This window comes from Microtus pennsylvanicus, chromosome 6, assembly GCF_037038515.1.
Source record: "Microtus pennsylvanicus isolate mMicPen1 chromosome 6, mMicPen1.hap1, whole genome shotgun sequence".
Classification (NCBI taxonomy): Eukaryota; Metazoa; Chordata; class Mammalia; order Rodentia; family Cricetidae; genus Microtus; species Microtus pennsylvanicus.
Window position 1 is genome coordinate 46,659,948 of NC_134584.1, and position 14,870 is coordinate 46,674,817.

General features: G+C 40.3%; 2 protein-coding genes across 5 annotated transcripts in view; both read left to right on the top strand.

Moving 5' to 3' along the window:
• Positions 1-358: 358 nt before the first annotated feature.
• The window catches only part of Trappc13 (trafficking protein particle complex subunit 13), a 35,194-nt gene continuing 20,682 nt past the window's right edge, over positions 359-14,870 (top strand). For all 4 annotated transcript variants that reach the window (XM_075976142.1, XM_075976143.1, XM_075976140.1 and 1 more), the window contains exons 1-4: positions 359-500; positions 10,578-10,646; positions 11,996-12,095; positions 14,010-14,094. In XM_075976142.1, the coding sequence (XP_075832257.1) occupies positions 455-500; positions 10,578-10,646; positions 11,996-12,095; positions 14,010-14,094 (300 nt within the window). In that variant the 5' untranslated portion in view covers positions 359-454. The remainder of the gene's footprint in view (positions 501-10,577; positions 10,647-11,995; positions 12,096-14,009; positions 14,095-14,870) is intronic.
• Shld3 (shieldin complex subunit 3) lies at positions 367-5,838 on the top strand. Its single transcript, XM_075976145.1, has 2 exons — positions 367-500; positions 4,838-5,838. The coding sequence occupies exon 2, from the start codon at positions 4,942-4,944 to the stop codon at positions 5,707-5,709; it is 768 nt and encodes a 255-aa protein (XP_075832260.1). The 5' UTR covers positions 367-500; positions 4,838-4,941; the 3' UTR covers positions 5,710-5,838.

The following is a 14,870-nucleotide window of genomic DNA, read 5'->3' on the forward strand; positions in this document are numbered from 1 at the left end:
GGAAGAGAGAAAATAAAAAGAACGGATAGGGCATGGATAAAATTTTAGGGTGAAAGTGCCGCTCCTGTAATGATTTTTTTCTCCCAGAACTGAAACGAGTCAGACTGAAGGAATCACCTAATCCCCGCCCCCGACTCTGCCAAATTTGAATAAAATAGACTACAAATCCCAGCATGCCACTCGAGTATTTCCCCCCACCCCCACCCCGCTGTTTTGGAAGCCCGTATATTGTCAGCTAAAAGTGGCTCTTTGAAGTCAGCCTGTGTAATTCTGAGCGAAGGAATGGTCTTCGTAAAGAGATTTTCACTGGGGCCGAAACGGATTTAATGCAAAGAAAATTTATTACGAGCAGAAAGAAGTTGGGCGTGCTTTTGACACCGGGTCTTCCGGGACTTGTGCTTTCCAGTTTCCTTCCGACCCAAGGGTGAGCCACTGATCAGAAGTGCCTGTCAAGATGGAAGTGAATCCTCCGAAACAGGAGCACCTGCTGGCTCTAAAAGGTAAACTGTCACGAGCCTGAGTCTCTTTACTCTTCCCCCCCCCCCCTTTCCCTCTCTTCGGTATTTGAAAGATTTCCTACGTAAGCCTTATCATTAAACACGAAAGGGCTCTTCTCTTGCTAGGTATTGAGGGACGCCTTCTAGATTGAAATGCAATCCTAAATTCCACTGTTGTCTGTGCTGCCGCAGACACCAGATTTTATCCCCAAAAGCTCATGCCTCGACCCTGCTGGGGAGATCTCTGTGAACCAGAGTAAATTTCAGCTGGCGTTTAAAGCAATTTTTTATTACTCTTTGATCCGTTCATGTGACAGGACAAAGTTACCGGGTTTTCGCTTATCTGTAAGTAATATCGCGTGATAATGCCAAGGATTTATATCTAATACCTCTGAGATTTGTTGGAATATACTACAAATTACGTCACACTGTAGTATCATATTTGTGGGAAATTTATCCAGACTCTCTTATGAACTTTAGTTTTCTGTACGCGGCAGTTTTGAGTAATTTTAATGATTTAATTTGAACAGAAAAAAAGCTGGCAGGGCAGAATTCCTTAAATTTGGTTATCGAAAACCTTTTATTTAAATATTATCAACTTTATTTTCTGTTTTCTGCTACCACAACTGCACTTTCTTGCTTTTGGAATATATGGTTATGAGGTTAACTGAGCCTTACAAGATATTTGAACTAGACTGAATTACACTTGCCTTCATTAAGGCATCCCTTTTGGTATACTGCATGTCCTCCCCCTTTCTCTGTGATCTGCACATCTTACATTCTAGAAGCTCACAATCATGTGGCGATAGCTGCAGTGAACAGGACTGCCTCTGAATGTGGAACTGAGAAAGTTTGCAACATTGGGTAATAGAGCAAAGAGACATGTAGGTTTCCACATGATCTAGATTAAATAGATTAAATGTGTATAAAAGGATCTTACTGTATATTCACTATCTCAATCTTATACAATCTTATATCTAGTGTGTCAACTAGATATTACTTATCTTTTAAGGTCTAGCAACTTTCCCAAGAAAACATATCTAATAAGAGATCAAGGCAATAATTCAAAAAGGCCTGCTTCATATTTCTAAGATACTCTGTTGCCTGATGACTTCTATATGAATTTAAAACAGTTATATTAGATGCTAAGTGTGATTTCACCCAACTCTGACGCAATTCTTTTTTTGTTTGTTTGTTTGGGTTTTTTGTTTATTTGTTTGTTTGTTTTTCAGGACGAGATTTCTCTGTAGCTTTGGTGCCTGTCCTCGAACTAGCTTTAGACCAGGCTGGCCTTGAACTCACAGAGTGCTGGGATTAAAGGCGCGTGCCACTACTGCCGGGCAACCGACACTATTAACAGTCATATTAGTTGTTAAGTATGATTTCACACTGACACAACTAAAAACTCCAGTGATAGGTTATGGGTTTTTGGTGTTGTTTTTTTTTTTTTTTTTTTTTTGGTTTTTCGAGACAGGGTTTCTCTGTGGTTTTGGAGCCTGTCCTGGAACTAGCTCTTGTAGACCAGGCTGGCCTCGAACTCACAGAGATCCGCCTGCCTCTGCCTTCCAAGTGCTGGGATTAAAGGCGTGCGCCACCACCGCCCGGCGATAGGTTATGTTTTAATAAATAAGGCTTACTTGACTACCCGAAGGGCAAAGCTAAGCCACTAGAGGTTAGGCAGTGGTAGCACACCTTTAATCCTAGGATTTGGGAGACAGAGGCAAATAGATCTCTGTGACTTAAAGGCCAGCCTGGGCTACACAAGATCAGTGCACAAACAATCTCCAGGTGGTGGTACCTCACATCTTTAATCCCAGTACTAGGGAGTCACACCCCTTTAATGCCCACACTAGAGGGAATAGAAAAGGAGGAGAGAGGCTTGGTCTTCGCTCACCCAGCCTTGGTAGAGGTAAGGAAAGGGGAGGAGAGAGGCTTGGTCTGCGCTCACCCAGCCTTGGTAGAGGTCAGGACTTCTAGTAACTTGACTGCATTGCTTTTCTGGTTTCGGTTTGAATCCCAATATCTATGTCTGGGTTTTTATTATTCGTGCTACAGATAGGGAGTTTTATTTGTTATTATTCTTTGTTTTTAGAAACACAAAATGCCTAGTAAACAATACTTAATCAGACAAACAGGACATCAACTTTATACTAAACCTCATTGATACTGTTTTCTCTGCATTGTGCTAGATAATAAAGAATTGCACAGGGTTTAGTTTTACTGATATTGACTGTTCAAGCATACCGTTTAAACTGCCATTTTTTGTTCTCTCTGTGTTAAATGTTAGGGTAATACCTTTTTGCTCTTTGTGTCTTCAGCCTTCTCTCTTCTCTCACTCCTGCCATCACTTGTCTCTATTTTGAGACAGGGTCACAGCTGTTACAGGTTGACCTCCAACTCGCAATGTCAGTGAGGATGACCTTACATTCCTGGTCCTCCTGCCTCCACCTCCCATATGCTAGATTCCAGATGTGTACAATATACTCCATTTTATGGGGTGCTGGGATTGAAACACAGGCCTTGTGCATGTTAGTCAAGCACTCTACTGGGTGACTACATTCCCAGTCCCTTTGTTATTCTTGGAATGAAAATGCAATGCGATTCACCTAAAAAGAGCTCTCAAAATTTGCTGTCTCTTGTGTGTATCACTGAATAAGTTCAGACAACAATAAAAGAATTCTCAATACCCTACCTTACCATGAAAGATATAAAGAAGGAAGAAGAAAAAGATAAACTCATTAATTCTTCATCCTTAATCGTGGCTGAAAAAAGGCCAAGAAATGATGATTATCAGTTACTTAAAGAATGTGGGGCTGGGCGGTCGTGGGCGCACACCTTTAATCCCAGCACGCGGGAGGCAGAGGCAGGCGGATCTCTGGGAGTTCAAGGCCAGCCTGGTCTACAAGAGCTAGTTCCGGGACAGGCACCAAAGCTACAGAGAAACCCTGTCTCGGAAAAAAAAAAAAAGAATGTGGGGCATAGTTACCCTGGCTGTGTAAGAGCCTGCATCGGTTACTTCTCTCATGTTTTGAGAGTAGAAGACTCTGTGTGTGTGTGTGTGTGTGTGTGTGTGTGTGTGTGTGTGTGTGTGTGTGTGTGTGTGTGTGTGTAGAAGAGCCTCTATTATACTCAGCTTTGGACCCCTTACTAAGCCCAACTTGTAGATCAGATAGATCCTGGCCAGCTCCATTCTCGAGGCCTTCTTTGCTGGAACTTCCTGTCGCTGCTTTAATTTGGGACATCGTGAGAACTTCTGTGTTGTGTTCTCCTTCCTTGGCATCGGTGAGGAAGCCATACATTGGCTTCGGGAGTCATAAACCTCATCTGAATGCTACTGAGATACCACCTTTATACCAAGAAGACTTCGTCATACCTCCATTTCCTATCTGGATTGACCTGCAAAGTTAATCCATTTTCATGTTTTCAATGTTTATTATAGAGAAAGAGAGTAAATATTCTACCTTTGTGTTGGTAGGATTTATAAAATTTTAGAGTATAATCATATCAGTTTTATCCTATATACATTTTTTTAAGCTACTAATTTTGAACTGGGCAGGATGTTGCATGTTTTTAATCCCAGCAGAGGGGAGCAGAAGCAAGTGGATCTTGGTCTAGGTGGTAAGTTTCAGGATAGCCAGAGTTTCTTGAAACCCTTTCTCAAACAAACTAAAACAAAACAAAATTTTTTTTTAAAAAAAAAAGTGGTAATTTCAGTTTTCTTAATTTTGAAGTTACAGTTTTCTTTTTTAAAAGCAATGTCTTTTAGAAGATTTTATATGAATATTTTCCTACATGTTTGTCTGTACATGTATCTGTGTCTGTGCACCATGTCTGTTTAGTGCCCACGGAGGCCAGAGGAGGGTGTCAAATACTCGAGCTGGAGTTATAGATGGTCATGCGCCATCATGTGGGTGCTGGGAATTGAACCTGAGTCCTCCGGAAGAGCGGCTAGTGTTCTTAACCACTGAGTCATCTCTCCAGCACCCCACCACACACACACAACTTTAAATATTACATTATGTGGTAAGAATCACCAAATTTTTGTTCCTCTTATGGTTTGGGGACAATGAATATCAACATTTTAATGACAGTATTTCAAAATCCTTTATATCTACTTAGTTAAACATATTAACTATCAGTATTTTCAGGTTAGATATAATCTTCGTTGGAATCTAATTCAGACACTTTAATGTTGTGAGAAGGGTTTTCAAGTATTGTGATTATATTCACATTTGCCGTAGCACTTTGTTAACAAACACCATACGGGGAATGGATTTTGGTTTCTCCTCCCTGCCTCCTGTCCCTGCCAAATCTTATTCTTTGCAATACTTCCACTTTAGGTCCTGTTTCTTCTGATTTGACCCGAAAGACAGTCTTATAAATAATAAATTACATTCTAGCTCTGAAGAATTCGGCTAAGGAATTTCCTCTTCATTAAGAGTTAATGGATTACTGCAGAATGACCACGGAAGTGATACTACATTATCGGCCATATGAAAAAGATCCCACACAACTGGCAAAAATTGCAGAAAAGGCAATTCAAGACTTTCCAACCCACCCGCTATCAAGATTTATTCCTTGGTTTCCACAAGATGGGTCCAAACTGCCGCTCAAGCCTAAAAGACTACCACCAGTCATTTCTAGAGAGGCTGCTGAGAGTGTAAAACAGTACTTAGCCATTTCAGAACCTAGTGTTAAATCTCAGAGCTACGATTGCACAGTAGATCTTCTGGAGTTCCATCCTAGTGTGGAAACGCAGCACCTGCTCCAGTCACGCGCGCTGCGTGAGCAGACTAATTCTGGAACTCCAGGTAGCAATTCAGGAAACGGGAAGCAGCACCAGAAGAGGTCCTGGAGCGTTTCACTTGCCAGCAAACACTGTCCAGAAAAGAGTTTTCCTTTGTCTAAGAAATTGCGAGATAGTTTAAAGACATTGCAATTGCACTCCCTTCATAGAGCAAGATGGACATTAGAATACAGTGTTTGTAACAAGCAGACTCTGGAAGACATTTGGACAAAACTCACTCGCCTCATCCGGCACAATGAACTTCCCTCGTGTAATGCCACCATCCAGAGACAGTTAGGCCAGATATGGGTGTTCTGTGATATTATGTACTGTGAATATGTAGGAGGCCTTCTTAAAGAAAGATTATCTCTTATTGGAAAGATTAATTTATTTGTACGTAAATATGGTGTTATTTTTAGTATGTAATGAACTCTGGTTATCAGAAAAATATTCTGAATGAAATGAATATGGACTGACATTATAAAATGAATTAATTTTACTGTCACTGCAATTTTAGTGACTTTGAAAATTTCATGCTCCTTTATAATGTGAAGAAATAGTTGTCTGATATGTAGACAGTTTGTGTTCAATATATAAATAAATGTCACATGATTCCAAGGCTTGTCAATCAAGTCAGAAACATTCTAGATTCTGTTCATTAGTGTTTTTTTAAGTGAACTGTGATGAATTATTGTCTGTACTAAAATTAAAAGTAAGTGTTCTAATCTTTATCACCACTGGTTGATTTTAAATGAATGGATTGAATTTTAATGAATCCTTAAAGTCTCTTGCTTTTTTTTTTAGCTCACCTAAGTATAATGCAGGGTGTGTGTAAGATTAAGTCTTAACACAGTATGTCTGATTTTATATTTTTCAGAATTTATTACAAGGTTTCCAATTAAGGGTTAAAAGTTGGATAGTTTTGTTATTTTAAAGTATTTATAACAGAACTAAAAATGTAAGTTACAATGAGGCTATTAACAGTTTTTAAATCCAAGAGCTGAAAAGAGCTTCTTTGTTTTCATATGCCGAAGATCTGAATTTTTCTGACTTACTCTGGATGAATTGCTTTCTACTTCTCTGAAAAACAATGAAAGTAAAAACTGAGAGATAGATTTTTTTTTCTTCAAATAGCATAGTGATCCAAAGGAGAAAAGTATTTCCCATCTACCTAGATGAGTCTTAAGAGGTTGTCAAGGCATGAGAACTTAGACCCACTGTTATAATCTAGAAGGCTTTTATTTTATTTTTAAGTTACATTTATTTATTGCACGTTTGCTTGTTAATGCACACACCACAGTACATATATTGACGTCAGAGGACAGCTTGCAGGGATTGATTGGGTTTCTCCTTTTACCATGTAGGTCCTGGGACTTGAGCTGACATCATCAAGTTTGGTGTGCTTTTGCCCACCACTCTCCCCGTCTGGTCTTCTAGGAATTGACCTTAGTGCCATATGTGGATCCCTGGGGCTAGGTGATCTGCCATTAGCTGGAATCATAAAGGCCAAAGTCATGAACTAGTGAACTGGGCCAAGTGCAATTGCATATTTATTTTGCTTGGCCAGAATTATGAGACTAGTGAGATTCTGCTTCTGATTCGATGTCTATACTATATGCAAGTAATTCCACTGTTTCAAAATTCCACTGCTTAGTCACATGTAGAATATACTAGGGAAACAAAGATAAATATGGAAAGATAAATCAGTGAGAGCATTTGAAAAAATGCAGTCAGCACTCTAGGAAAGAGGCAGCCATATCATATTTTTTTTTCCTAATTAGCTACCAGCCTTTAAGAAGATGTTAAAAATAATTTAGCCAGGCATTGGTGGCGCATGCCTTTAATCCCAGCACTCCGGAGGCAAAGGCAGATCTTTGTGAGTTCAAGGCCAGCCTGGTCTACAAGAGCTAGTTCCAGGACAGGAACCAAAAGCTACTGAGAAACCCTGTCTCGAAAATCCGAAAATAAATAAATAAATCAGAGTGAAAGGTTCCAGAGGCATCCAATTGTAAGCTTTTATTTGTTTGCTTTAACTTTGACGTGGTCTTAGACAAACCTAACTTCATTTCCCAACTTAACAAATAACAGATGTGTTTTTTTTTCAAAATGAGTTCTCAGTTAATGATTTACTTAATCTTCACAAAATAGCGCAAATTAATCTGGGGTTTACAGTCTTGGATGCCTCTGAGAGCCAAACAGGCGAGGCTGTAAAATGCAGAAAAGACATTGAATCTGAAGGGGAATCTACCTAGTTTCAATAATTTTGGCCAACCAAAATGGATATGCAAATTGCACTAGGCCCAGTTCACTAGTTCAAGACCTCTGCCTCAGCTAAGATTTGTGGTGAAGGGTGTGTTTTGACATTTCCTCTCTAGACGGCAGTACTATCTTATGTGACCCGGTGAATATTTGATTCCCAACTAAAGCTCACCTGTGTCTTTTTTTATAAAGACTAAAATGGATATTTTTTACCAATAACTTACTTTAACATTCAAACATGGGTATAAAATTACTATCCAATAACTAGTGCTCCCTTTAGTTGCTCTGTCAGTGTTTCTTGTGTGTGTGCACATGAAGAGGCCAGAGGAGTCTAGGAACCTCCAACACCAGCCGCCTTGGGTTGTTGTTTTGTTTGCTTTGCTTTTATGGAGATAGGGTCTCTCTGTCTCTCTGTCTCTCTGTCTCTCTCTCTCTCTCTCTCTCTCTCTCTCTCTCTCTCTCCCCCCCCCTCAAAGTGTGCACTACCACATGTCACCACCACACCCAACTTTTTTTTTAAACAGGTATTTTTTTTAATAATTATTTATTTATTATGTATACAATATTCTGTGTGTATACCTGAAGGCCAGAAGAGGGCACCAGATCTCTTTACAGATGGTTGTGAGCCACCATGTGGTTGCTGGGAATTGAACTCAGGACCTTTGAAAGAGTAGGCAATGCTCTTAACCACTGAGCCACCTCTCCAGCCCCACACCCAACTTTTTACACATGGTTTCTGGGTTCTAACTCAGATGCTTGCACAAACACTTTAACAAATGAACTATCTTCCTAGCCCACTGTCAGTTTCTTAAACCTTGCTTTTTTAAGCCGGGAATGGTGGCGCATGCCTTTAATCCCAGCACTCGGGAGGCAGAGGTAGGCGGATCTCTGTGAGTTTGAGACCAGCCTGGTCTACAGAGCTAGTTCCAGGACAGGCTCCAAAGCCACAGAGAAACCCTGTCTCAAAAAACCAAAAAAAAAAAAAAAAAAAAAAACCTTGCTTTTTTAGATATGGCTTGCTCTTTTGTACCTAGCATCTTCAGTTTTTGAGATCCATTGATTTATTATAAGGCATGAGATGGTTGTAAACATACATTTGGTACTGGCATGTTTTATTTTGTCCTCTTCTATAGAAAAGTACATTGAAACCCAGTTTGTTTTAAAGCTCAAGGAAAGACAGCCATAGTACACTTCTTTAATCCTAGCACTGGGGAGGTAGAGGCAGATGAATCTCTGAGTTTCAGGACAGCCTGAGCTACTAGTGACACATTATCTCAAACACGCGTGGAATGAACTGGGTGTGATGACTGAGGCAGGAGTATCTAGAGTTAAAGGCTAGCCTGAGCTTCAGGCACATTCCAGGTCATCTCAGGCTAAAATGTGAGATGGTGTCTCAAAACTTCAAACAAGAACAATAAAAGTTTAAGGAAGCCGGGCGGTAGTGGCGCACGCCTTTAATCCCAGCACTCTGGGAGGCAGAGGCAGGCGGATCTCTGTGAGTTCGAGGCCAGCTTGGTCTAGAAGAGCTAGTTCCAGGACAGGAACCAAAAGCTACGGAGAAACCGTCTCAAAAAATAAAAAGAAAATAAAAAATAAAATAAATAAAAAAGAGTTTAAGGAGTGGGCTATATATGTAACTCTGCTTGCCCAGTGATGTGCATAGAGCTGCGGTGCACACCTGTAGTCTCGTTCCAGGAGCTCTAAGGCTGGAGGGTGCAGAATGGGAGCCCATCGAGGCTTCATGAAATCCTCTCTGAATGACAGAACAGTGAAGACGGGCTTTGAATTTTAGCTCTTAAAATGCAGAAGGCTACCTTTTGTATACCTCCCTCAGGGAACCTATTCATCTTCAGGTTATAGTTAATGATTTTAACGGTTTTTGTTTCTATTTTCCTAGTTAACAGTAAGATTGGGGGCTGGAGAGATTGCCCAAAAGTTAAGAGCAAGCTGGGCGATGGTGGCGCACGCCTTTAATCCCAGCACTCCGGAGGCAGAGGCAGGCGGATCTCTGTGAGTTCGAGACCAGCCTGGTCTACAGAGCTAGTTCCAGGACAGGCTCCAAAGCCACAGAGAAACCCTGTCTTGAAAAACCAAAAAAAAAAAAAAAAGTTAAGAGCACTTATAGACTGCTCTTGCGTGGGAACCAGATTCCATTATAGTGGCTCACAGCCTTCCATAACTTCAGTTCCAAAGAACCTTATGACCTCTTCTAACCAGTCACCCACATGTACATATACACGCATCCAGGCAAAACACTCATATACATGAAAATAAATGAGTAAATAAATAAGTTTTTAAAAAAAGTAAGAGTAAAGGCTGTAGTCACCAACTCCATGTCATGTCTTCAGCGGTTGGTAACATTATTTGGAAGAGAGTCCTGCTTGACTTCAATGGGATATTTTTAATAAGACAGTTCATCATTGTGACCCCAAGTTTCCAAGTAAGAACTGTTTGGGGGATACTCTGAACAGTATGAATCCATCTGGTTCTTGTTTGGTTCTGCCACTCTGTATTTTACTATATATTACCCTTGATGTGCCAAGTTCCTCCAGCAGGCATTGTCTGCCTTGTTTACATGATGGAGATAATAATACTAATATACTTGTGGAGTATAGTGTTTGTTGTTAAATAATTAAATCCTGGCTTGATTACTGGCTTGGCTGTAAGGTAAAAGCGAAGGCGGTTACGCGAGGAAAAGACACAGACACGCGGCGGTCCCACGTGGGTGCACTTTAATGGGGGGAGGGGCAACAGGCAGGTACAGGTGTGTGAAACACTAGGAGAGCAAAAGGGGTAAGGGAAAGGGGGCGAACTCGTAAAGACCTTCGCTTTTAACGGGGAATGCAAAGGCTTCTGGGAAATGTCCATATCCAGGAGAATGCTGGGAACTGTAGTTTGGCAAAGGAACAACAGTGTTAGTACTAATATTTAATATTATAATCACATTATGTCAGCATGAGATTGATGGATGCTGTTCAGTCGACTTGAACGTTAACCCTCAACAGTTCAAATTTTCTGTCTTTCCTAATTTACAGTGATGCGATTGACTAAGCCTACTTTGTTCACCAACATTCCTGTAACATGTGAAGAGAAAGACTTGCCTGGTATGTAAAGAAAGGTTGACGCTTGAATTGCCCACATTATTTTGGAAGAAGCTTACCTTTGCCAATCTTATACTAACATTTGCCAAATTCCAAGTTGCCTGTATTTGTACCGTGTGAATGGTGGCCATCTGGGAGATGGGCTCATTTGTAACCTACAGCTTAAGATGATGTCATCTTCTGATAACAGAGTTTTAGTTTAAGATACATTGATATCCTAACACTCTGAGAATGTTACCTGTGCACTCAAATATGCATTAGCATTCTGTCCAGAAATATTGGTGTTTCTAAAGGGCATTTATGTTTTATGGCCAGCATTTTCCATTGTTTTTGAAGCATCTATTCTCTGTGAGATCAGATTTTTTTGTTGTTGTTTAATTCTGTCTTATTTGAGGAACGGGGTCTCACTGCATATCTCAAAGTGTCTTGAATGCTTTGTTCCTTTGTCCCAACCTACCAAGTACCGTGACTACAGGCATATACCACATGGCTAGATTTTTTTTGAGATGAATTTTGTGATAGTAAAGATTTAGAAATGTCATCTTATATCTTAATGTCTGTTGAATTTCAGTGCTACAGTATTGAAAAGTATAAATATTATATCTCAGTTTTTTCTTTTGAAAAAGAGATTCTTATAGCCCAAGCTACCCTAGCACCATGAAGCTGAGACTGGCCTTAAATCCCAAAACCTCCTCCACTTTTAAGTACTAGAATTTTGGGCTTGTGTGACTACACCCAGTTGTATCTGTTTTGAAGAAGATAAAAATTAAAATTGTAATACTATTTTTGTTCATATTAAAAGGAAATCTGACACTCTCCCTCACCCACCTGCCCTTGGTGCTAGGGATCAAATCCAAGGCTTTAATGCTGCAGTTTAGAAAAACAAAGGCCTCTCAGCCCAAAGTCTGAATTGAGAGTCTGATTTAAGCAGGCCTGGAGAGAAACACTCTCACAGAGCAGCCTCACATGCATGCTGCAAGGAGCTTTGAAATGCAGAGAACACAGAAAAACTGCATCCTGTTTGGTGACTGCAAGGGAAAGTATAAAGCCAGCAAGCAGGTTAACAGAATCCAAAAACATGCAGTTAGCTGGAGCTTTTCATCCCTGAGTTTCTAGAACAGGGTTGGGGACTTTCCCATGGGACTTTTCACAGTGGGTGTAGAAAAGGGGAAAATCAGTTTCAGGTTAAATCAAAGATAGCTGAGGTAAGATGGAGGAAAATTTTGCCTGGTCACGTTGTGAATACTAGGCAAGTGCTCTCCCACCAAGCTGCCCACGGGTCCCCATTTCTTTACATAAGTGAAACTGGCATTAAAGGTAGATGTTAGAATTTTGTTTTTCTCTTGCTGCAGGTGATCTCTTTAACCAGTTAATGAGAGACGATCCTTCAACTGTAAATGGTGCAGAGATTTTAATGTTGGGAGAAATGTTGACTTTACCCCAAAATTTTGGGTAAGAATAATCAATTTACATAAGAGGTGCAGCAATACCCAAAAGCTGTCTGTTATGTTTGTATGCGGGGTAGGAAAGTGCCGATTGTGCAGTAAATGAAAAACACATACAAACTGCTCTTAATGATAGTGGTTCTAAAATGATAATAGCATTTTAACTTTGTTCTTTGTGTTGTAACTAAAGCCGTGGGTCTTGTCTACCCAGCACCACCACAGCACTGCCAACATACCCCAGCCCTGGGTCTTAACCTGCAGTGACTCTGTGCTCTACCACAGCACTGCCAACATACCCCAGCCCTGGGTCTTAACCTGCAGTGACTCTGTGCTCTACCACAGCACTGTCAACATACCCCAGCCCTAGGTCTTAACCTGCAGTGACTCTGTGCTCTACCACAGCACTGCCAACATACCCCAGCCCTAGGTCTTAAAAACTGGCAGCAACTGGTACATACCTTTAGTTGAATTTACCAGCATTGCTAACTTTTTCAGAGTAGCTCTCTTACTGGGCCGCATTCCACTCACACCTGTCTCTCTATAGATATTATCAGATTTATCAGCTAATTTACTCTAAACTTTTTTATTTCTTCTCTTATTCTATATTATCAATGAATTTAAAATTAAAAATATTCACAACTGAAAGAATTTGAGACAAAAAGGAATTTTTGGGGTTTGATGTGGGTTTTGTGTTTTTGTTTTTCCTAAGCTTTCAGGGTGTGATCATAAACTAGTATCTTGGAAACTTGGAAATGTATTGATGTAAAACTATTAAAATTATATAGAGTAGGGGCTGGGGAGGTGGCTCAGCCCTTAAGACCACAGACTGAACAGGCAGTGGTGGCATACGCTTTTAGTCCCAGCTCTCGGAAGGCAGAAGCAGCCAGATCTCTGTAAGTTTGAGGTCAGCCTGGTCTACAGAGTGAGTTCCAGGGCTACACTGAGAAACCCTGTCTTGAAAAACCAAAAAGAAAAGAAAAGAGCACAGACTGTTCCTCCAGAGGACCTGGGTTCGATTCCCAACATCCATATTGCTGTTCACAACAGCCTGTAACTCTAATTCCAGGACATCTGTCTTTAATTAGGGTTCCTATTGCTGTTAAGAGACACCATGGCAACTCATATAAAGGAAAACATTTAATTGGGATGGCTCACTTATAGTTCAGAGGTTCGGTCCATTATCATCATGGTGGAACATGTGGCATGCAGGTGTTGAAGTAGCTGAGAGTCCTACATCTTGTAGGCAACAAGAAGTCAATTGTGACATGGGACAGCATCCTGAGCATAGGAAACATCAAAGCCCGTCCCCACAGTGACACACTTCCTCCAACACAGCCATACACACTCTAACAAAGTCACACCTCCTAATAATGTCACTCCCTATGAGAGTATAGGGCCAACTACATTCAAACTATCACATCTGACTCTTCTGGTCTGCTCAGGCTCTGCATGCATGTGGTGTGCACACATAGTTGCAGGGAAAACACCTACACACATAGAAGTTAATACAAGTTTTTTTCAAAAAACTTTACAGTGTTAAACCAATAGTCATTCTATTAGGAAAATAATGGAAAAGTTCTCCAAGATGGATTAACTTGGAACGTCTAGATTTAGGGCATAAGTTATTTAAAAAATGAAAATGACATTTTCTAGTGTTTTCAGATATAAATCTTATGACATGCCAGCTCTGTTTCTAGTGACCATTATTTCCAGGATGTCCAGAAATTTATGTAGCAGTTGGCAGCTGTATTATATCATGTGTAATTACATTCCCATTTTGAAGTGCCCAATGAAAATAACACTGAAGAAATACTTCCTTGACCCTTCAGTAAATTTTCTTCCACCTGAATTCTTACTTGAACAGAATGATTCTCTTGAGGACTGAATGCATTTCTAGCTAAAATGCTGTTTCATTTCATAGAAATATATTTTTGGGAGAGACCTTTTCCAGTTATATCAGTGTTCATAATGACAGCAATCAAGTTGTAAAAGATATACTGGTGAAGGTAAGTGGCATTCTTATTTACAAAGCATTTTATTTAGATTTTTTTTTATTTCTGTTGAGCCTTGGGAACTTCATTAAAAGGCATGATCAGTACTAGATTTTTAAAAGTCATTGGCAAACACTGATGTGTGCCAAATATTATGGAGGACCCAGAAACATTTTCCTTCTACTCAAGATTTCTGTTGGCTTGGCTAAGAAAATGACTATTCAGTGGAATGATAGTTGCAGTGTTTGTGTGTGATTAACATAATAGTACTTGGAAGACTTAGGGGGAAACACACTAGAAGTCACTTCCTCATTGCAAGAAGGGACAGTAGAGGAGAGAGAGACAAGAGGGTCTTGGAAGACAGGTCGGATTAGAGGAAGAGTATAGGGCGCGATGGGGGGGGCGGGGACAGAAACAGTGTATTTAGAAAACTAAATCTCACGTGCCATGTCAGGTGGTAAAGCTGTTTAGTGTAGCGTCTTGAAAACCAGGCTAAGATTTTAGCCAAAAAAACAAAACAAAACTAATTAGAAGTTTCTCTCCTACCCTCCAGTTCCTGAATAAACACTCAGAGGCTTAATATTACTTATAAATGCTTGGCTTCTTACTAGCTTGCTCTTACATTTAAATTAGTTTATATTTTTTATCTATGCTTTGCCATGTGGTTCATGGCGTGTTTCCTCATTTTGTACACGTCTTGTTTCCTCAGCAGCTGGCTGGTGTCTCCCAGACTCCGCCCTTCTCCTGTATCTCTGCTTGGTTTTCCTACCTGGCTCTATCCTGCCTTATTG

What these genes read in the sequence shown, in the direction of transcription:
- Shld3 (XM_075976145.1), top strand. Translation starts at nt 4,942, where the DNA reads ATGGATTACTGCAGAATGACCACGGAAGTGATACTACATTATCGGCCA.